The sequence below is a fragment of the Neopelma chrysocephalum genome, unplaced genomic scaffold (genome assembly GCF_003984885.1).
Source record: "Neopelma chrysocephalum unplaced genomic scaffold, ASM398488v2 Primary Assembly neopelma1_24, whole genome shotgun sequence".
Lineage (NCBI taxonomy): Eukaryota > Metazoa > Chordata > Aves > Passeriformes > Pipridae > Neopelma > Neopelma chrysocephalum.
Genome location: NW_020897693.1, coordinates 50,461,804 through 50,484,955, shown reverse-complemented (window position 1 = coordinate 50,484,955; position 23,152 = coordinate 50,461,804). Strand labels below are relative to the sequence as shown.

Genomic DNA, 23,152 nt, shown 5'->3' with positions numbered 1-23,152 from the left:
GGTTAATACAGCATCCAGAGGGAGGATGCCATTACTTTCATTAACATAAATAACCTCAAACAGTCTTTTAACACCTACATGTAGTACTACTGCAGTAGAAGCCGGACACGTATCTGAGCACTTTGCCATCCTGCTCAAGCCACCTCATGCTCCAGCTGTTTCTTCCCAGAGTTCCTAGGAGGGAACCATTGCCAAAGGGTCTTTGTTGTGTGTTGGGACCCACATGCTGAAAGCTCTGCAGGAATTCCTCTGTCAAAAGGAGAAATACCTTTCACCTTTTTAAAAGAAGAAGAATACTTAAAAAAGGCGAGTTTGTGTGCTGTCACTCATCATTCCCATCATTTGGAAATGCTCCTGTCTGCAGGTGTGTGCAGATAGTTTGTGACCACCTTTTTGGTACAGGCTTGCTGCTTGGACTGCTGTTTTGCTGTTGGTGGACATGATGGAGTACTTTTAGTGTAGAAAAAACACAATTAAACAATACATCTAAAACTTGCCACTTTATGAGGATGGGGAGATTAACCTGAGTTGTCCTGAGGCTTTTCTTGTTCTGTTGGGAGTTTTCATCAAGAGGCCAATTGTTCCTTAGACTCTATCATGTCTTTTCTCACTGGTTTCCACTCTTACAATGTGGAAGTTGAAGTCAGTTCTTCGTCATTATGCAGCTGCTGTTCTTGATACAGTAGACCGAATTACATTTAGCATCTAATGAATTGCCTCAAGTCCAAAACACGTTACCCCTTGGAAGAATATGAAGTGCACTTTTTTTATTACTTGATGTTGAGAGCTTTGCTACACAGAAACATCTGAAATCACCCAGTGACCTAGACAATGATCCATGTCTGTAGAAAAGGTGTGAAGTGGTTTCAGAGATTCTCCTACTTTCAAAGCCACTGTTTTGCAAGTTAGTGAGAAAGCCATTAAATGAATTCCATGCAACGAGTTGCATTTCTGCAGTGAACATCAGTGGGCCAAACCGGTCAGAGAATTGTTATGGCAGGGTGCTTGCCTGCAGTTCTGGGTGTGGAGGGTTGGGCTGAGAGGAGAGCAGCAGCTGCCATGCAGATGCTCGTCATCAGTTGTAGTTCAGCCCAAATCTCAAGGTTCCTGTTGCCAGCCAAGGTCCTGTGCTGGTGGTGATCCAGAGGTACTGCTGGACGAGTTGGCAGTAGGGAATGTTGCTGGGTGGAGTGAGCATGTTCTTGTCTTGGGAGCTTGAGTGTGTTTCCTCCGTGGCAGTCCTTTGTGGAATGGAGAACGGGGTTTTAATGTTAGGCTTGCTGCTTAACAAGCCAGGCAACGCCTATGACTTGCAAATGCAACACCAATTGTGGAATTTAATTTCTCTATCCATTTTTCTCCCTAGGAGATGTAAGCCGTTAGGGGAATAATAAGAAAAAGGGAGCATTTGTGTGTGTATTGTGTTTAAATTCTGGACAGTTGAAAGAGTTGGTTGCAAATCAATCCATGCATTTCACTGAGTCATAAAATGCCATTTAATATATGTCATTTGCTAGTCTGTACTTTATTTGTACAAATCTCTTACAGTTATTTGCATTGTTTGTGATAACCTTTCAAAATGTTAAGAATGCTTATTACTGCTTTCTGTTTTTCATTTAGTTAGGGTGTTCTTTATACCTTCTTTTGGTTTCTCACCCCCTCACCCTGTGCAGTTAGAACAGATTATGTACAATCAGTAAAGTGAGTCGTGACTAACCGTTGATCTGGCCACACTTGGTTAAGTTTATCTTCTCTAAATCAAATGCACACCTCCTGTATCCAATGCATTTCTTCTGGATATTTTTGTTAATATAAACCAATATGTTTTCTTCCTCTTTTCTCCCGAGGACAAGTTAGTCCTTTCACTTACAGCAACCATCAGCACTCGCAGGCCTTTCTCCCCAGTCTTTGTCAAGCCTTCATTTCACCGTGGCTCCACCTCTGCCCTGCGGGCTCTCTCAGTTCTCCATTGCTGAGTTTTTCTTTGTCCGGTTTCCCATCTATGTGTTTTGGTAACGTTTCAGCGCTCTGAACTGGTGGTTTTGAGAGCAGTTGGAGGCACGGCGTGCACCACTTCCTGCCTGTGCAGCCCCTGTGGCTGTCACGCAGCTCGCCTGGTCACCATCTGCAGCGGGCTCGTACGTGGGACGTGCCACCGCAGCCGGGCTGCCCTCTGCTTCTCAGAAGGCGTTTGACTCTGCGGCTCCTGGTTTGCAGGAAGGTTGAGGCAGTCCCTGAGCTGCCATGAAGAGCAGAATGTGTGGAGTAGCTTGTGTGGGTGCTCCACTGATGCCTCTTAGTTTCCTTTAATGAGGAGGGACAGACCAGTTTGAGCCTGGCCTGTTTTCCAGTATGAGTTGCATCATGTGTCTGTTGGACTGACAGGTAGAAAGGCAAGTTGAGACTGAAGAGTGGTTTCTGACAGCCAGTTTACCTTGTATAGGTGTTGTCCCGGGGCCATCTTACAGAAGTCTACCCTGTGAAGTTTTTGAAGTTCTGCATTCAGAATTCATATCTACAAATCTTGGCTGGGGGACTTTGAGATGTATTTGCTAATTTATATTCTAGCAGCATAGCTCTGATTGACATGTGTGGTGGTTATGTTTATTAGTTTACTAGTCTTGTAAGTCTAGTGGTGAGCACATGGAATTATGCATGTTTTCACTGGCATCAGTATTCATAAGTAGTTACCAGCAAAGGTCTCCAGACAGGAAGCTGTACCGCAAACTGTCAGAATAGGAAGATCTAGAGAGCAAAACGATGGCATTTCCTCCCTACGTTCAAGTAGGTTTTGGGTTTTGTGCTCGTGATTTAACAGATATCTTCTTCTCTATGCAGGGCTATAATCGAAGTACAAGATGGCAAGAACCAGCCATAGCAACTATGTCCTTCAGCAGCTAAACAACCAAAGAGAGTGGGGCTTTCTGTGTGACTGCTGCATCGCTATCGATGATATTTATTTTCAAGCACATAAAGCAGTCCTTGCTGCCTGCAGCTCCTATTTTAGAATGTTTTTTATGAACCATCAACACACTACAGCCCAGCTGAATCTAAGCAACATGAAGATTAGCGCTGAATGCTTTGATCTTATTTTACAGTTCATGTATTTAGGAAAAATCATGACAGCCCCTGCCAATTTTGAACAATTTAAAGTGGCCATGAACTATTTACAGCTATATAACGTACCAGAATGTCTAGAAGATATACAGGATACAGACTCATCTAGTTTAAAATGTTCATCTTCTGCTTCTAGCACCCAGAATAGTAAAATGATATTTGGCGTGAGAATGTATGAAGACGCGCTCGCTAGAAATGGCAGCGAAGCAAACAGGTGGGGCATGGAGCCGCCAAGTTCAACAGTAAATACATCCCATAACAAAGAGCCTGACGAAGAAGCTTTACAGCTAAGCAGCTTCCCCGAACAACTGTTTGATGCCTGCAAAAAAAGCACCACGTCCAAATTCTCTCACACGAAAGAGCGCGTGTCCCACTCGCGCCGGTTTGGAAGGAGCTTCACCTGCGACAGCTGCGGGTTTAGTTTTAGCTGTGAAAAGCTACTGGATGAGCACGTGTTAACGTGCACCAACAGGCATTCCTACCAAAGTGCCAGGTACTACAGTACTGAGAAAATAGACTATAGTGAAAAGGACTCTACTTCTAAAATGATCTCCACACAAACAGAAAAATACAAGGGGGACTCGAGCCAAGCTGCAGACGATTCTTCATCTCCCGTGTCAAACATCACGAGCAGGAAAAGCAGCACGGTTGCCTCCGAGACCTCAGGTGAAGAAGGAAGCAGAGCCTCTGAGAGGAAGAGGATTATCATCAAGATGGAACCGGAGGACAATCCTACAGATGAGCTGAAGGATTTTAATATTATCAAGGTGACGGATAAAGACTGCAATGAGTCTTCCGACAATGACGACCTGGATGATGAACAGGAAGAGCCGCTCTACAGATACTACGTCGAGGAAGAGATGAGAGAGAAGAGAAACGCTCGGAAGACTTTAAAGCCCCGTTTATCCATGGACGAGGATGAAAGAAAGTGTTTGAAAAGTCCACGGCACCTTAACAGAAAGGCTCCTTCAGTGCAGGAAGACGTGGAGAACGCTCCCTGTGAACTTTGTGGGCTAACAATCACCGAGGAAGATTTGTCCTCTCATTATTTATCCAAACACATAGAAAATATATGTGCTTGTGGCAAGTGTGGTCAAATACTGGTCAAAGGCAAGCAGTTGCAGGATCATGCACAGACCTGTGGAGAACCCCAGGATCTGACCATGAACGGAATCAGAAATTCTGAGGAGAAAATGGACTTAGAAGAAAACCCTGAGGAGCAGTCGGAAATAAGGGACATGATGTTTGCAGAGATGCTAGAGGACTTCAGGGACAGTCACTTCCAAATGAACAGCCTTCAAAAAAAACAGTTATACAAGCATTCTGCCTGTCCTTTCCGGTGCCCTAATTGCGGTCAGCGTTTTGAAACTGAAAACCTGGTGGTTGAACATATGTCAAACTGCCTGGAGCAAGATCTGTTCAAGAACTCCATGTTGGAAGAGAACGAGAGGGATCACAGACGTAAGCATTTCTGCAATCTTTGTGGGAAAGGATTTTACCAGCGTTGCCACTTGCGGGAACACTATACCGTTCATACCAAGGAAAAACAGTTTGTTTGTCAGACATGTGGGAAGCAGTTCTTAAGAGAGCGCCAGTTGCGGCTCCACAATGATATGCACAAAGGCATGGCCAGGTATGTCTGTTCCATTTGTGATCAAGGAAACTTCCGAAAACATGACCATGTACGGCATATGATATCTCACTTATCAGCTGGAGAGACTATATGCCAGGTCTGCTTTCAGATATTCCCAAATAATGAGCAACTGGAGCAGCACATGGATGTTCATCTGTATACATGTGGAGTATGTGGAGCAAAATTTAATTTGAGGAAAGATATGAGATCTCACTATAATGCCAAGCATTTGAAAAGAACATAAGCATAAACATACTGTTAAAGCATTAAGTTGGCAGCAGAGAGAACACCAAAGCAAAGCATAAGTATAGTAGAAAAAAATTGAAAAGGAAAAAAAAATTTGAAAATAAGTCTCTTTTTTTATTATTTTTTTTAAGACCCTCCTAACCATAGGTGTCTATTTAGGCTCATTAAGTATATAGCTTTGAAAAGCATCATGTGTTTAATTATTACATTTTCACTGTTTCCTAATATCAGTTTCTGTTCTTAATTTTATTGTTTTACTAAGTAGATATACAAATCATTATTTTTAAACTGTAGATTAAAAGCACAATGTTACCCCTTCACTGACTGCTATTAAACAGTTCTCGGATCCATGTCCATAAGATGAGTGCTTTAATATTTCCATGTGTTGTTTCTTCATGTGAAAATTTTAGATCACAGCGATTAATGTGCAAGAGCATAATTGTTCATAATCCCCAAATTAATTTTCAAAATGAAAAAAACCCCCAACAATGCCAAGAAATAATCTTTTGTGCTCTGTCTCTGCTGTAAGGGCGGAGCTGGCTGTCCTGGTCCCCTGCTTCTTGGCTTTGTTGGAATGTGCATCCCAGGGTGAGAGCACATAGGCTCAGTTAAACCTCGCAGGCTTGGACTGGAGTGCACAAAGGGAAAGGGAGTTACTGACTGTCGGGATAACCAAGGAGTTCCCAGCACAGTGGTCGTTTTCCAGACTTGAAGTCCTAGCAGAACTGTTCAACTGACATTGGCCTTTCTTTTACTGTCTGTACCTCTGTGGGTATATTTAACCTGCTTATCCTAACATACAAGGGAGGAGCAGCCGTGGTGGGTTCCTAGGAATGCAGCGTGGCCATGTGCACTGGAGACTGCATTCTCAGCCTAGCTGTGAACCGTGCCTTGCTGCTTGTGTTGGAAAGTTAAAAGCAGGATGAGTGTGAAGATAGTCCCATTGCTTGGGCGGGGAGGGGAAGGGGGAGTGTGGCTCATGTGAATCTTAGTTTTTTTGCTTCTTGTTTTCATGATACTTTATGAATGTTCTGTTTTTCAACAAGAATATAACAAGAAAAGACTGCAGAGTTTGCTTAATAAATGTAAAGACATTTTATGCCTTTTAAGATTCCTTGCTGATTCTAGCAGAGCCCTAATCTGCGTAGCTTGTCTCTTAATTTAATTGAATTTAAAAATCCTGCTAAGTACCTGCTGACATCAATTCAGTGAGGCACTTTGGCCTTTGAGAGAACTACTGGCTTTGACTCTTAGGCACCAGCTGTCTAAACCTTTGTTAATTGTGTGATTTGTGATGGGGGGGGAGGAAAGGATCCTAATGTGTAATAGTGGAGAAAACGATTAAAAAATAAAACCTAGCAGTACTTTCTCCCAGCAGATCTCACTTTATCAAAGAGGGTGGGTAATGCTACTTCCTACTTAGACATGGAGGGAGGAAAGTAATTTAGATTGGCAATTAAGGCAGTTGGATGAGATGATCATTGTAGGTCCCTTCCAACTGAAATACTCCGTCACCTCATGTGCCAGTGGTGGGATTGTGAATAGGAGCCAGGAGCTGAGGGTCTAGTCCAGGGCTTTCATGTGCTTGTTGCTGTCAGAGTTGAGTTTGATTCCTTTTTGTTTCTTGGGGATTATGAGGAGTATCAAGCTTTAATGTTAAACTGTTCAGAGAAACGAACACAGTACAGAATCTCCACTATAACTATTCAAATTATTAGGAATTGCCTTGCATTTATTCAGTTTTAAATGTTCATTAGGATTTCTCTTGGCTGGCAGATGTGTACATTTCTGCAGTGATGGAGGAGGCTCCCCCACCAGACCTCAGTCCTGAACTGGCAGCTGGCCCCGGGCACCGACTGCTTCGGGTGCAGTTCAGACCTTTAATGTTTTGCTTTAACTGCTCAATCCTATGTTTTCTTGTGTGATGCTGAAGCCAACCCAGTCCTGAATAACACTGGGGCCAAAAAGAGCACAGGCATGGATGCACTCCAGCTTTTCAGTTAATTCAGAACTTTCACCCCTTAGGATTTATTCCATGCTCCCCATCCCAAACCAGGCCGAAGCTCAGTGTGTAAGGGTTCGAAGAATAAGTGGGATGGGTATTTTAACACCTTTTATCACTGGAATTGTTGCTAAGGTGATGATGAGACTCTTTCAAAGACAAAATATTTAGCTATAATGATGGTCTTAGAGGTGAAGGAGTTAGGTGCTGTAGGGGAAGAGCTGGGGGCTTGATACACTGCACACAGTGATTCTCTGACATGCATGTTATCGTTCACGGTATCAGCTGTGGCTGGATTGGGAAAAGCAGTCAAGGGAAATGAGGGAGAACTAGAGAGCACTGGAGGAGTTGGTGAGAGAGTCTTGTGGCACTGGAATAGTGGGAAGACTGAGTGGGAGAAGAGATCCTGAGTGGGACGGAGTGGCAACAGCAGCGGGGCAGGATTAGAGCTGTGCAGTGGGAAGCAAATCCCAAAGGTGGCATGGAGGGGGTGGCTGGAGGAGTGGATAAAATGTCCTGTAGATGCCTGTGAGACTGGAGTGAGAATGACTCAGCTTGGCTGGGAGAGCTGTCGGCCAGAGCCATGAGCTCAGTACGGCACAAACTCGGATTGCGGAGCTCGTACCAAGGACGGCCGGTCCCGCTGCCCCAAGGGCTGCAGGGCCACGGCACAGCCCACATTAAAGACCTTGTTGAAAAGGAGGAGGTGACCTCTGCAATCTAAGGGATCACTCCTGAATACAGTGAAGGGCTAAGGGTGATTTATGGAGCCTCCTGCTCAGGATCAGGAGCCCTTGTTTACAGTGTATTGGTCTGAACTTGACCCAGAAATGTTTCCCAAAAAAGGTGACTTCCTAGTGTAAGTAGACCTGCCAACTACAGAAGTTAAATGGAGAAACTGGGAATGATGGTATTTATGTGTGCTACCTAACTTTATAAACACCCTGAAGTACCTTTGTTTTCAATTATAAGCTGTGTTGTAGTAACAAAATAAGTTTGTTAAACCTTTCCAAATGAACTTGATGTTTTTCTCCTGTTCTAATGAAACAAAATCTTGGAGTTCATATGTATGAATGTCCAGACTAAGGCTCACAAAAGAGCATGAATTACACTGCAGGGAAGTTTAGGAGCAGATCTACTTATGTGTAGGCAGAGAAAATCAGAATGACTGAAGTAGCCTGAGAAGTGATCAAGGGCAGTATAGGAGAAGAAATCAAAGGTACTAAGGCATGAACAAGTCAGCCTGGCTTGCAAGTGGATGGGGAGAGTGTTTAAGGTGACTGTAAAAGTGTGCAGGGAAACAGAATGGCAGCGTTAAAAGAAAAGGCCGGGAGTGAGAGAAGGAATTCGGCTGCTGTGAACGGGGAGAAGGCCTGGTTGCTGAGGCAGCCTTGGGCTGGCCAGTCCTGAGTGTTCTTCCCAGAATGGGACAGCATCCTCAGGAGAGTGAAGTGATGGTGTTTCAATGCTCCTACCATGATAAAAAGAATTTAATGTGGAGACAGAATGAAAGCAGACATGAAAAAAAAACCAACGGCAGTTACGATATCCTGGAAATTTTGCTGTTACTTGAAGGGGAAGCAAAAATATTTCATTTAGGGTTCTGTTTCCTCTAATTTGTACTTTTCAGTCACATAACATTGTTCCTTTGCATCTCCTTAGTGCACTACGGGGAGTGTTAGAGTGTTAAAGCAGTTAAGGATCTTTAAAACTTGAGGTGTAAGTGTATCACATTGCACAAGGCATAGCCAGAAAGAAAGATTTGCTGGGTTCTCTAACTTATATTTTTAAGTGATTTGCTTTTCTTATTTTTGGAGGCCTTCTCTCTGTTCTGTTGTTTTTCTCATTTTGGCAGTGGTGTGGGCTGCAACCCTGAAAATAATTTATAAGTATCCAGCCTAGCTCTTAGTTTTCAGGATTTACTGAAAGGTAAAAAAAGGGAGTTAATGAAGACCTAGAATGAGCTTTAAAATATCATAAAAGCTGTTGCACCTCTTTCTCAGTTTCAGAGGAGATTTTTCAAGTGTTAATATATATATACTTGTAAATGCTTTTGGCAACTTCTTGGTTCAAATAGAATTTACATTTGTGTATAATGATATTTGTAGCCAGATCTGTGGAGAAATCTTGATTTGAATAGATTAGAACATCACAGAATTCTAAGAATTGAGGCTTTTATTAAGGGTCTTCCCTTTTTAATATTTTCAGTTGATGGTGAAAATACAAGTCAGCATATTTTTTAATCAAAGCTGAAGACAGAAAATGTACTGCCCTGGAGAATATATTAAAAATACATTGTTATAAATGTGAAAAGTTTGACTACAGCATTGCATTTGAATATTCTAGTGCAAAACCATCAAGAGTCTCATCTATTGGTGAGGACATGAGTTTGCTCCTGGAGGCAGTGCCACCTTGAGCCCTGGCAGCCCCTTCTTCCTCCCCATTGGCTTCAGCTCTCATATCCCCTGTGTGCCACCCTCTCCATTGTAAAAAAGCACGTATTTGTGTAGCTTCACAATGAACTGAATCAAAAAACGGGCTTTTTTTTATTCCCTATGGGGCTGTTTTTTGGCTGGACCAGTTTCCCGCTGTGCTTCCCTCTCCATCTCTGTGTCAGATCTTGTGCAAGCACAATAGAAGGGGTGGCACGAGGGGAGGAATGAGTGGCTGGGAGGCTTAAACAAGCTGTACCAGAACTCAAAGTTTATCCCGAGTTTAACTCGGTCTCTGTCTCCCCCAAGCATCCTCGGGGAAGCTGAACTCTTACATTCATGTCCTGTTTCCTGATAAGGAAAAAGGCAGCCCAGCTTCTTACAAATGAGACACATCTCTGCTATCTGCCCTCTTCGTGAGAACTGGAAACCTTCCTGTGTTCAGCTCATCCCACAAATATGTTCTGGAGCTTTCTCAGTCCTCCTTGAAGCAGGCTGTGCAGTGCTCCGCGCCACTGGGTTTGTGTGGTTGGCCTGGCCTGGGGCCAGGAATGAGCTGGGCCCCTTGTCTGGCCAAACACCAGGAACGGCTCCCACCTTCCTCTGGCCTTCATGCCCTCCAGCTGTGGGCCCAGGAGCAGCTGTGGAGCTCTCCTGCTGCCCTCTGCCCCTCACTGCTTTTCGTAAGGGAAGAAAGTCATCTCATTTTTGGTCTGATACTGGAAGCTCAGGATAATTCCGTGTGTCAATTAAGGAGATGCTGGCAGTATCTGTTACTATCCCCCTGTGCCTGCTCCTGACTTTTAAGTACTTCTTAATCTGAAACGGCTAAAAATCAAATCTTCTGACTTCCCTAGTTCTCAGTTGGTTTGATGCTTCTCACAGACTTGGAAGACCTACAAGATGAAGCATGACTAATTTGACTTTATAAAGTCTGCTGAAGGCTAGAAATTAGGAACATGTTTTTAAAAGCTGACATTTCTGTAGTTCTCGGCTATGAACCAGTTTTCTGTATTTTCTTCCAGCTTCCAAAAAACTCCTAAAATTTTGCTGTGCAGTGTATTCTTGAGACATGTGAGTAGGCTGAGATTTTGTAGGGGAAAGATGGCAGAAATCAGCACACATTTTATAAATTGTCTTTTGCCACTTTTACAGTCGCTTCTACAATTCTGGAATTAATTGTGATTCTATTTTTTTTCATGAAGAAAGACAAATCTTAATTTGTAACAGGGCAACAGAGCTCATGACTCAGGAGTCACTTCATCGTGACTATAAATATTTAGCCCTGAAACAAACAGCCCCATGTTCCTTTTCATATACTTGAATGACTAGTGCCAATTTTACAGGAGAAAAGCTATCAGATATTTGTTTCAGTTATTTTTGATCTCAAATGTCTTGTAGGGTGGATTCTGTTTCTTTTTTAAATAAAAGACACAGGAAAACAATACTTTGCCTCATGCTTTTAGAGAAACTGTTTTCAGTAATTCACGCACATTCCCTATGTAAGAGTAGTTGGAAATATGTTTTTAAAGTTTCATATTAATGTATTCAAGGGAACATAATAAAATTATGAGATGAGAAATCAGCAGATGGTCCAAGGCCAGGTTTTAACTGTCTGGTTTGTGTAGCCAGCGTGGCACACCTCACCCCAAGAACCTCGATGTTCAGACGTGGTCAATATCTTTGATTCCCTTGCAGGAAAATGAAAAGGTTTAATCCTTTCCTGTGCCTTTTGGCTTACTAAAACCATAATAAATCTTCCTGCAGCTACAACCACATCAACAATGCTGCATCTAGACTTTCCGGTGGGAGAAAAAAAATAGTTCAAGAATTTTCCTCTTTGACAAAGTCCTGTTGCTGCTGTTGTTTTCACTCAAACTCAACTGTGATTTGTATCAATGAGATTTTGGGGTGTACTTTTTTTGTTCACAAATAAGACATGATCTTAGGTAAGTGTGTCTTGTGGTTCTGTCGATATCGCAAGACTCCTGACAGGCAGTGAGAAGAGAGCATTCCTTAAAGGCCTCCAAATCCTGGAAGCTGTGTTGATTGTAGGAAATCCACTGGAAATCAGGACTGTTGTAAATCCTTGGTTTCTCAACTTGTCTGTCAGGCAAAATTCCACCAGTGTCAGCCATTGCCAAGGTCTCTGCAGCAGCAGTGTTGCCAACATGAAAGATGCAAAAATCAGTCTTTCCCCCTCTCTTCTCCCCCGTCTCCCCTGATGACAAGGTTGCTCTTTTAAAAATTCATCCTTTTGACTCTTCTATTTGCCTTCTGGGGTTTTTTTTGTTTTGTTTTGTTTGTTTTTTTTTTTTGTTTTATTTTTGTTGGGTTTTTTTGTTGGGTTTTTTTGGGTTTTTTTGTGGTTTTTTTTTGTTTGTTTGGGGTTTTTTTGTGTTTTTTGTTTTTTTAAATGGGAAGCTTTGCTTTCTTCCTGTTTTAAAGCAATGACTAGGGCTAAGAACTTGCCTTTTTTAATAGTTCTCACCTGTTCAGTTGAACCTACACAACTCAGTAATACCTGTTCTCTCCTTTTTAGGTAACCATCCCACTACATTGCGGATGGTCACCAGTGGGACTTCTGCTTCTGACTCCCCAGAAAATGAATGGGAGAAATAACATAAGGTCCTTCTCTCCATGGCAAAAGCCACAAAGACCATGAAAGTTTGTGGAAATGCAGATACACTGGCTAAAAATAGAGTTTGCTGAATACCATAGATTGCTTTTGGTTTTGGCAGCAGATAGAGCAGACTTCTGGTATCGGTTATGCTCCTCCCTTTTACACAAGTCATCGTCAGAGCATTTATTCAGGATGCTAAAGATGATGCCTCTGTTCCCTCTCTGCCTATGGGTTTCCTACTGGTACCTGCTGGTAGAGAGTCCCAGCTACCAAACTATTGAGCTTCTCTAGCCATTATGCAAAGTAGAGACATTTTAAGAGATAGAATCTGAAATATCCCTCCTTTAGGAAAAGGACAAATACAGTAGCACTGGAGTAAGAGCAAATACAGGGTAGGATCCCTTGGAGCTGATGAAGAAATTGTCTTAGTATGCCCCACAGCCCAGGAGAGAGCTCGGATATTTGTGCTGCATTGTTATCAGGTAGATTAAACAGAAGTTGTGTACACTTACATATGCTGTAAAATATGACACAGTCTGCATGCCTGCAAGTCTGAGGGTTAGCCCCACCTAGTCTGCTTTCAGGCAGGGTTGTGTTTCACTCAGATTTTAGTGACTGTTGCTACCACAGTCAGTTCTGCCAGAAAAGACACAGGTCCTGATGAACAGTAACTTAAAAACTGGAAAATAACTCTGCTCTAAGACACAAGAGATCTGACAGTAATTATTGCAGTTCTTTCAGCTTTAGTTTGCTGTGCAAAGAGTTAAACAGTTCAAAGGCAGTTTCCTTTGGAGAATGTTTATTTGATCAAGTTCAATGTGGCTTTTGACCCCAAATAGAAATACCAACTTCAAACAGAGCACTACTATGAGAGTAGGAATAGTCTAGTGTGGCCTTCCAGACCTCACAAGCTATGTTGGTTTGTTACACAGAGTCAAAACAAAGATGTCCCTTAGAACAGATATACATTAACTCAGTGTAGTTCACACACCACATCTTTTATCTCCCATCTGCTTCTCTCCCCCGTCATTTGGGCTGTGCCAAAGTAACTCAGATCCTGGATGAACTATAGACTTTCCAGGGAAAAGCATATATGGTGTGATTGGGCCAGCCAAGATACTTGGATCACTGGAGAACAGGCTTTGAGTGCTACTGCTCCTTTTTACTGAGTCTGAAGTACTACATCCTTTGGATTTTGGAACAGTGCTTATCTTTGCTTCTTGATTCCCTTTACACTGCAGAAAGCAGGGTGAGGAAGAACCCCGTGGGTGCTTCTCTTAAATGAAGCCTGTTAGATCATGTTAGCTGGGAGATGTTGTTTTTTTGTTTTTGTCAGGTCCTTAGCTGGCTGAATCTTCAGACTTCTAATAAATGCACTAAGCATTAAAAAGCATTTTTAATACATGATGAGATACACCAAGTTCAGCCACTTCATGTAACAGTTGAGCCCATGCAGATGCTGTTGGCACAAGTACATGGCGTCTGTGCCAAATCTGGAGAGTTATCTTTGATCTGTCTCCAGATCCTCCTTTTATTTGTAAACATCCAGCTAATCACAGGCTTCCTCCGATTTTGATGAAGTGGAAGGAGCTGCATCCTCTGTAACCTCTCCGAAGGGCTGGAATTCTGCAGATGTTCAGGGATACGGGGAATGGGGCTGTGGGTGCCATCTTGTGGCTCGCTGGGAACGCGCATGTTCTCATTCCAAAGGCTCGAACGTTTCCGCTTGCTAAGAGGAGGGTGAAGCTGATCCTCCTGCAACTGTGCATCCCCAAAACAGCTTCTGTTCTTAGGGCAGCTGGGGGATTTTAGAGCCTGCGAGGAGGGCACAACGTTTTACCTCTAATCTGGCTTACTGTGGGCTGCAAGCTGTCGGCTGTGCCAGCAGGTCTGTGTGCTCACCACCCCACCACAGTTGGCACTGATTAGCAGTATTTTGCAGTCTCATCGGAAAAATATTTAATATTCCCAGGCAGCCCACCTTCCTGCACTCAGAGGTGGTCCCACACAGCACAGTCAATGTGTCTGAGGGTGGTGGTGTAATGAAGTTCAGTCGTGTGCGTGAGCTGTGTGTGATCTGCAGGTAACAGAGATCTTTGACTGCAAAATGCAGGCCGGCATCCTAATAAATAGCAATGCTAAACACTGATGTTGCCTGGGGAAAAATAATGCTCACATGCATACTGTAGTTAGAATGGCTTTTCTCCTTTGTTAGTTTACAAAGAAAAGAGGTACTTCCTGACTTTTGAGCAAGTTACATAAGAGCTACTTTGCGATAACAGCATCGGTCCAGTGAATTCCCCTCCAAGATTTTAAGAACGTGTTAGGTAGACAAATGGATTTGCCACCAGAACCAGCAGTACTTTGACAGTAGTAGTTTGCCTAAGGCCTGCTTCCCCCGTTCACATCACCCTCATGGCAGGAAACAAAAGCCTTTTGTCCCCGTTTGCTTTTTTGCCCACCACCAAGTGTGTGACATGGCACAGAGGGCAGATAGAACACACAGAGCAGCCTGTGCCTGGCACATGCTGCGGGTGAGGGCCTGGCCACATGTCACACGGGGCTCCCTGCAGTGCACACCAAGTGTGGAGCATCACTCCCCTCAAAGGTGTGCCAGGAAAGTCAGCCCTAAGCTGGCCTTGAGGATGCTCTGGCAGGTAAGTAATGCAGAGAGCTGATAAACCCGGCTTCATGTGCAGCCTTGAAGCCTGCCCAGCTCTGCAGTGTAGACATAACCACTTGGTCTGGGAGTGCCACAGTGTGCATAGAAACATCAAGTGTAAATTAGAAGTGGAACAGTCATATATTTTGTACAATGTGATTTACATATCCACAGAAGAAAAGTGTACCAAAAAACCCCCATGTCCTCAAAAGTTACATTCATGCGTTTCCAATTTCTTGATTGTTCGTATCAGATACAAAGCTGCTCATATTTGTCATAAAATAGTTTGGTCAAAAGAGACAGAAATTTTAAATACTTGTATAATTTATCTGTTTTTAACCTAAAATAAGAATTTGAGGAAGGGGGCTAAGTAAATACATAGCAGTTACCTCAGAGTTAGGCAAGGGAAAAAAACCCCACAACCAAAAATAAAGGCAAATATGAAGCAGTAAGAAGTATTCCAGAGTGAGCACATTCCAAGCTATGAGAAGTCCAGGCTTAAGGGAAATTATACGCGTGCAATTTTTTTGAGCATCTACTAAGCCAAGCCATAAACCACTGCTGGAAAGTAACACACACAGTATCAAAAATAACTTCTGTGAGGTTTGGGAAGTGAAGGTTTTCTTCAGCAAATCTTTAGCTGTTTTGAAAATGGAAGGCAAAGGAGAAAGAAACAAACAAGTTTCTGAAACAATATCACAACATTGTTTAAGGTTGTATTTTGATGGGGTAGGGGTTGAAGGAAATGAACTGTATGGCATTTAAAAAGAGCTCCTGACTGTGGTGGGTGCTCTGAATATAACTGAAGGATGGGTATTTAGAGTAAAACCACACATGGTGAGGTGGGAGGGACCACATCGTGCTAGCAAATACAGTACTGCAGTGCGGGCTTCTGACTTTTAATATTTTTCTTGCATTTCTTTTCTGCATGGCAGTAGTGAAATAGGGACTTCTAAGCTTCTGAACAACTGAGAGGACCAGGTTTGAAGAAGACATGAGGAAGAACTGGTCGTCAAAAGATTTCATAAAACTCAGAACCACGTGTGCCAGATCTGAGTTGGCACCACCTTTGCTTTTTTGACACACTGCAGCAGTCGCAAAAGGCACCAAAGCAGTCAAATTAGAACATGCAGTAAAAGTTGTTTTGGACTCTTCTCTGTATTATAAAACTTACTTCCTTGTGACTCTTATTTGCACCTGTTACAAACAAATTTGAAGTCTTTCCTGGAGCAGACAGCCAAAAGAGGCAGATGCCAGGTGTTCAGGGCTGCACTGAAGTGAGTTTGCAGAATTTGCTATTCATGTGCTGGAGTGCTCCTTTTCTGAAATGAGGCTTCTTAGAGCTGCTGTCAAAAACTGTTTAGATTTTTTAGTTTAAACATTACAAGTGTATACTCATGTACAATGCTAAACTATCAAATGTTAAAAAAAAAAGAAAAAGAAAAGAGTACAAGGTGAAAAAAAAATCTTAAAAACTGAGGACAGAGGGGCCCTGAGGAAGGACAGGATGGTGAGAGAGATCCAGCTGACCTGATTCCCCCTGCTGCCATGATCATCATTTGCAAGCTGAAGAGGACCTTCCACGAAGCACAGTGCTTGTATGTGGAAAGTAAAGAAATGGTGCTCTGGTCTTATTACAAGAATGGTGAAAAGTTTTTACCAACAAGGAGATGAATAAATGTGAAATAATCTTCACAGGGCACAGGGTGCACCTTGTTCTGCATCTAAGCCTTGCAAAAGCTGGCTTGAAGAGGAGAATCAGGCATTCATGTTCAGATTTGAACATCTTAGGAATCCTAATGTTTCCAGCTAAATTAGTGGGGGAAAAAAACCCCAAACCTAACAAAAAGACCACTAGGGCAGTAAATGTTTCAAATTAGGGCAAGCATGGATTAGAAAAATATTAATTTCTTTTGCTTCCCCCAGACAACAGTGGATCAAATTAAGACGTAAGCAGACTAAACACGCTGATTATATTCTGCTGTAGTTACGCATCTTATTAATTCTACTCATGATTATAAAAGGATGTTTCATTGTTCACTATAACTGTTATCTCAAGAAGAGTCTGTCTATAATTTTATTTATATTTGGCATCATTTTCATTACTGTTGTTACAAAGTGTGTACAATATTGTCTGTATTGCAGCTTGTATAGGGCATGTGTCTGTGCTTGATTTACTCTTTTATAGTTTATAAAGTTGCTATACAAATGCAAGAAAAGATGTTCAGGTATCTTTGAATGTGGTTGCTTAATCTAATTACATAGCCCCCAAAGTTTCAGCATACAGATGTTGAAGGCATCAGCTCTTTTAACACATAACATCTTAAACATTAACATAGGCATTTTAAAAGCCTTCAGTGCAGTATTGGAATGCTGACACTTCTGTCCCAGTGGCTTTATGGAGCAAAGGGGAAGACTGAATATCTGGGCAAAGCCAGATACCACTGGGGACTCTATAGGGAGAAGGCACAATATAGCTGGGAAATCTAAATGAAAATGGGATGTCCTTTCCATAGAGAACAGGAAGGACCTGCATGGTAGGACCACCACAAAGCAGAGGAGAGAAGGGAAATATTATAGCACCACCTAAAGATAGGCCTTCAACAGTATACAAAGTGTAGGACACCTAGAACAGGCTGTGACTGTTCTGTAACTCAGCAATTACTTGTAGTCCATGTAGAGTATCAGTAAAGACATTCCAAGTTAGTTTTCATAATCTTTAAAGCTTATTCTGTGCTTTGCTACAGTATCTTTAATAAAATAATCTTACAAATCTGCTTATTATTCTCATTTAATTCCATCTTATACCTGAATTTATAACAGTCCTGGCAACAGAGTGAAGTTCCAGTTACCGCCTGCTTCATCTGCTCCTGCGTTTTTCCCATTCACCTGCTAATGACAAGAGGGAAAACGGAGATGAATAAAAATCAAATAATCGTAAGAATAAAAAAATAAGAAACATTTATAGGCCTGCTACAGTTCAATTATTATGAAAATTCTTCACACTAAGTGTTTAAGTAAATCTGAGAGATTAATCCCACTGTATTGATCTCTGAGTATGAAGTATTGGTCTTTGTCTGTGTTTACAGTACACTGTTTCCCTTGTTTAAGATTTATCATCATTTTCCAGTTTTACAGTTACTGCCAACAATTATTGTTTTAACCCCATCACAGCAGTTCTAGATAAAATTCTCAGTTTCCTTTATTCACCCCCTGGACTATATAGAGTATCCTTTTAATATCTTCCGACAAGACCAAGCAGAGTTCAAGCACATTAAAAGATAAGATTAGAATTCAAAATAATCCTGGTGATCTGAAAACATAAGATACTATTTAATAGGAACAAGTGCAAGCTGAAATTATAAGACATGCAACTAAAGGAACAGGGGCTTAATTGCATAGAATCACAGAATGGTTTGGGTTGGAAGGGACCTTAATGATCCCCTGCCATGGGCAGGGACACCTTCCACTAGACCAGGTTGCTCCGAGGCCCATCCAACCTGGCCTTGAACACTTCCAGGGATGGGGCAGCCAGAGCTTCTCTGGGTAACCTGTGCCAGGGCCTCCCCACCCTCATAGTGAAGAATTTCTTCCTTACATCTAAACTAAATCTACCTTCTTATTTTCCCTGGAAAAGAATCAATGGGTTATTCTCAATCAGATTCTGAAAATGAGTCTGCAGCATCCTGCTGTTGCAAAAAAAAAGGTAAAAACTGAAATGTCTGAACTGGGGTATAAATCTGCTCCTTCAGAACCACAAAGGCATGAGCTGGTGATGTCTCCAGTTTTGATCATAGCACTTGAAAACTAAGATACAGGGTGCATGCAGAGAATCCAGAAGAAAGCAATGAATGTCTGAAAACAGAAAACTTCTCTTCCCTGAGCACAGGCTGAATGATTTTATGTAATTTTACAGAAGAGATGGTGGAGGGAAAACACAATGATTTTCATATATGTAAAAGCTGGTTGCAAAGAAAAACAGCACAACTGTTTCTCATATCCACAGTCAATATGAATAAATAATTGCATTAAATTGCAAGAAAGGAGATTTTGGTTAAACACAAAATGAGACTAAGTGACCTATTGAGGTCCTTTTCTGATCTGATTCTGTGATTACTTGCAAACTCTCTGCTTTAAAGTCACTTGCTTATGACTGTCAGTAGAGCTGGCATTGAGTGCAAGAAAAGGAGGCTGCAGTTACAGGAGGGAATAAAGAACTGACTCCCTTAAATGCACAGCACACCAGTTTATCTAGTTAGCACTAGTGATACTAACCTCAGCTTTTAATCATGCCTCAGCAAACTGTCAGAAGTCTATGTAAATAAATGTGCTTTAAAACCGCTTAACTATAAAATAATTATTCCTTGAAACATCAAGCAGTAGTTTAATCAGTGTTGACAACTTCCATGATTTTATTGAGTCTAATTAACCTGCGGCAGCCTGGTTTCAGTTGTGAGATGGTGTAATCAGCTATTTTATGTATTAAAAAAAATTAGATCTGCCAATTACATGGAAAATCCTAAAAGTGTAATCTGAACATATGCTAAAGATTAACAAGCCAGAAGGTGAACAAAGCCACATATGTTTTTTAAGCTCATAATTTTAAACTAGGTTTATAATTTTAAGATATCTGACTCATGATTTTTGAACTCCTGGTTTGGCAGTACGAAATTACAGTGCCCTATATTCTGCTCTTCTGAATACTTCCATAGTACTAATCAAGCATTTGTGTAATTTGCCAAAAACATGTTATAGAGATTTGCAGAACTCTGTTTGTTATTCACAAAAACAAAGGAACACTTATTTAAGAAAGATCGTGTCTTGTGGCCGCCTTTTAAATTAACAAGGAGCGGCTGCGCACAAAACCTGAAGGTACATAAATACAAGATAAGTTACATAGTTCCCCCCACATAAATACGATTTTTAATGCAGCACCTTGTCAGAGGAACCTTGTCATTTTATACACTGGTAGTTCTTGTCTGAATTCCAAGTACTGTACATACATTTGCAAATATCAGTGAGATGAAGAATTTCAGTGATGGAAAGGTATCATGACAAAGTATTATTCGTTCTTAGAACAGCAGTTGCTTAGACTTTTCTGAACTGATTGCTGTATTATAAAATAATTCATTTTCACCAATACAATCTGACTTATGCAATTTTCTGGATAGCTTTTCTAGGGGAATGGGTACTAGGGAAATGGATACAAGGGAAATGGATATCAGAATTTAAGGTCTAAGGTCTTCTGACTGTCAGACCTGAACAGACCATTTCAACTTTATTGTAATGATCCGAGTGGCCGATGTCTGATTGAACTGTAACTTGGGTTCAGTCCTATTTTTATACTCCACTGCCTTATGAAACATGTGGGGAAGAATTTTCCTTTTATCAAGATAAAGATAAGGGTTGAGTTCTCAGTTCTGCTCCAGATACTGAGCTCTTGCTTCACTGAAGAAATCTACATATCATCTTCATTTCTGGTTGGGTGGTGTAATGGAGAATAGCCTACAGCGTATTACATAGCACTGCCAAATGGGAGACAGGGGTGCATTATTGATCCTAAACACAAATTAATGGATCAGAAAGGCACCTGCCACTTCCAGAGGTGCTGACTTGCTTTTCTGGAAGTTACAGCTCACAGATTCAGAATGGGGGAATAACAGCAGTTGTTTTTTTAAAGCGAAAATCAGACTTGTGCTGAAGTCCTCCCCATAAAGCTCACTCTTTAATTTCCGAACCAGTCGGTTTGGCTCACCTGTAGCATGGCTGCATATGAAGCAACATAAAAGAGAATCATGTGTCTCTTCCCATATGAGAGGATGACTGCATGGATGAGTTGGTTCACAAACTGCTGACAAAAAGCAGGCTGGTAATAGCTCTGCTGAGAAGAGAGAATAAATCTAATGAGATTTTAGAGGTTGCTCCCTCTCGTTAGACGGGACTTTCTCTAAGGACATCAGTAAGAAACAGTGGCAAGAACATCACGTGAACTTCTGATTAGGAATGAAGGCTTAAAAAACAGCTCAGACCTAGACATATCATTGTGTAAGAAGAAAACAGCACCTGCATACTCAGCTGGAAAAGAAATACTTCTGCAACAGGCTGAATGAAATATTTGGTAGCCTGAGTCCACAGACCTTTGGATTTTTCCTGAGAATGGCCACAAGTGTCTCATTTACGCCATTGGCATTAAATATTGTGTCCATACATTCCTTCAAGACCTTTTCCCCAAAATTTCTATAGCAAAACAATTAAAGTGATGAAATGAACAGGACCGAGAAAATACTCTCAGGGTGAGCAGCAATCCAGTGGCTGGAAACATCTCTTTAGCAGGTTATCAGCACATTTGGGTATCAGCACAACCATATCAGGGCCAAACTAGTTATTGGGCCAAGGAAACCCCAAGCAAGTGTTGTCTGGAGCTTATATTTTGTGCCTGGGCTGATAAAGCATAGGTAAAAGCTTTGGGCCAAATTAATGAAATGTCACTTCTAAATCTGATAAAACCTGTTAGATTACAGCTATACTTAAATGACACTTCCAACTAATTTTGCTGCAAAGACTGCATATTGTGCTAATCAATACTGTTGTGTTATTTCTTCCTCCATTTGTTCTTTCCATCTCTTGTTTCTGTACATATGTTTTTGGGGCAGGAATCCTCTTTTTACTCTGAAATAACAAGGTCTGAGTTTGTACTGCAGCTATCAAAACAGAGTTCTTGTGCATTACTAGCGTTCCTAAGGGACAGTCCTCACAAGGCTACAAATAATAAACAACATAAACTTTTCAGATGAAATGGAATTTATCAATCTCCGCTCTTTGTATTGCCCTGGCATTTCTCCCTGCTCCATATAATACAATCAACTGAATGGAGTAACAGTGAATTACAGGAAGAGATGGTTCAGGGATGAATCAGTCACTGGTCTAACTACAAGAGAAACCGACACCCTTCCCATCAAAGAAATATGCACACAGTATATACAGAGCAGCTCCTGTCGGAGGTGGGGACAGCCAGTGGTTTCCATTTTCCATTGACTTCTTTCGGATTTCTCTAACGTCAGAACCTGTGTGAAAAAAAAAAGACCAGTATCTGCGGAAGAATAATAGTTATTTAAGCGTGTACAATATTTATGGTCAGAAATTGAGGCTCTTCCACCTCAAAAATACATACACACGATACACAAAGGAGGTAGAGCCCTCATTTCTTATAAAAAGGCTTTGAAAAACACACTAATGGAAACAAGGATGTTTTTGATCGGGAGTTCCACTGCCTGTAACAATTGCGTGAGTACAGATCACTCTGGGAAAACATATTTTCTTGTAGAAAACATATTTTCTACAAGGTCTGCTACAGCATAGTGCTGAGGGCCGGGGCCAAAGCTAATGAAAGATGATTTAATCACACAGCGAATTTAATCCTTCTCTCGTGTACCTTGTAAAGTCTAAGGGCAGCAGACTTTTAGTAACACTTATAAAGCAGCTGCTGAAAAGGAGCATCTCACTAAGACTCCCTGGAAAAAAGAAAAAAAAGTTCTCAGGATGGTGTTTTGCCCTGCTTACTACAAGTGGAATATTTTGCAGTGTTTGTCTCAAAGCAAGGAGGAATAATTTGGAGGAACCACAGCAGGTTTTCATGTTTAATATATTTTCATCAAAGCACTTTCCTAGCTCCGAGTTAATAGCTCCACAGCTTTTGCTAAACGTAGGCGTGACGACATCTCACATTAGCACAACAGACAAGAATTTAGAGGCGCTTCAAGAATGGTCACCGCGCAGGAACACGCAGAAACAGGGCCCCCCAATCCCGCACTGGTGCCATTCCCTGAGTCCTGGTGCCAGGACAGCACGGGAGAGCTGTGGGTTACACCCTGAGTTCTGGTGCCGGCATAGACCAGCCCGGTGCCATTCCCTGAGTTGTGGTGCCGGGACAGGACGGGACAGCCCGGTGCCATCCCCTGCCCTCAGGTACCCCCCCGCAGCAGCCCCTCAGCAGCAACAAGAGGCTCCCTTGGCTCGGGGACAAACCGGCCCCGCTGTCCCCGTGGAGACCGGGGGGTGTCAGCCCGCCAAGTTCGGCCGAAATAAGGCTAAAAAGGGGCTCGGCGGGACTTTCCCTCAGCCACGGAGGGAGGGCGCGGACTGTGCGTGTTTGTGTAGGGGACGTTCCGCCGTGACAGTTCGGGGGTCTCTGCGCCCGGGGGGGGGCGGCCGTACAGCCCTAACACAAGCGGGGGGAGGCTGAAGGAGGGTGTGTGTGGGAGGGAGGGAGGGAGGGTGGAATTTGTGTCGCCCAGCGACCAAATAAGGGTAAATTCCCCAGCGCCAGGACTGAGCACTCAAGAATGATAAACAGCGGCCGGCGGCAGCGGGCAAGAACCTGCGGCCCCCGCAACCCCCGCGCCTGGGGGGTCCGACCGGGCGGAGCGAAGCGGCCACC

General features: G+C 42.4%; 1 protein-coding gene and 1 long non-coding RNA gene across 8 annotated transcripts in view; one reads left to right on the top strand and one right to left on the bottom strand.

Moving 5' to 3' along the window:
• Positions 1 to 17,492, top strand: part of ZBTB1 (zinc finger and BTB domain containing 1) — a 24,994-nt gene extending 7,502 nt beyond the window's left edge. For 4 of the 5 annotated variants that reach the window (XM_027674151.1, XM_027674148.1, XM_027674149.1 and 1 more), the window contains exon 2: positions 2,839 to 5,355. In XM_027674151.1, the coding sequence (XP_027529952.1) occupies positions 2,859 to 4,994 (2,136 nt within the window). In that variant the 5' untranslated portion in view covers positions 2,839 to 2,858 and the 3' untranslated portion in view covers positions 4,995 to 5,355. Of the gene's footprint in view, positions 1 to 2,838; positions 5,356 to 15,650 lie in introns of those variants that run through there. The other variant, XM_027674152.1, reaches the window with a different exon arrangement.
• On the bottom strand, positions 12,836 to 23,152 carry LOC113963210. Of its 3 annotated transcripts, none has more exons than XR_003532683.1 (4): positions 22,148 to 23,118; positions 20,471 to 21,779; positions 17,524 to 17,607; positions 12,836 to 13,868 (listed from the first exon to the last, which is right to left on the bottom strand). It is a non-coding gene; the product is annotated as an uncharacterized LOC113963210 (long non-coding RNA). The 3 variants fall into 3 exon arrangements; XR_003532685.1 differs by having other exon boundaries at positions 21,604 to 21,779; XR_003532684.1 differs by lacking the exons at positions 12,836 to 13,868; positions 17,524 to 17,607 and having other exon boundaries at positions 18,219 to 21,779; positions 22,148 to 22,226; positions 23,093 to 23,152.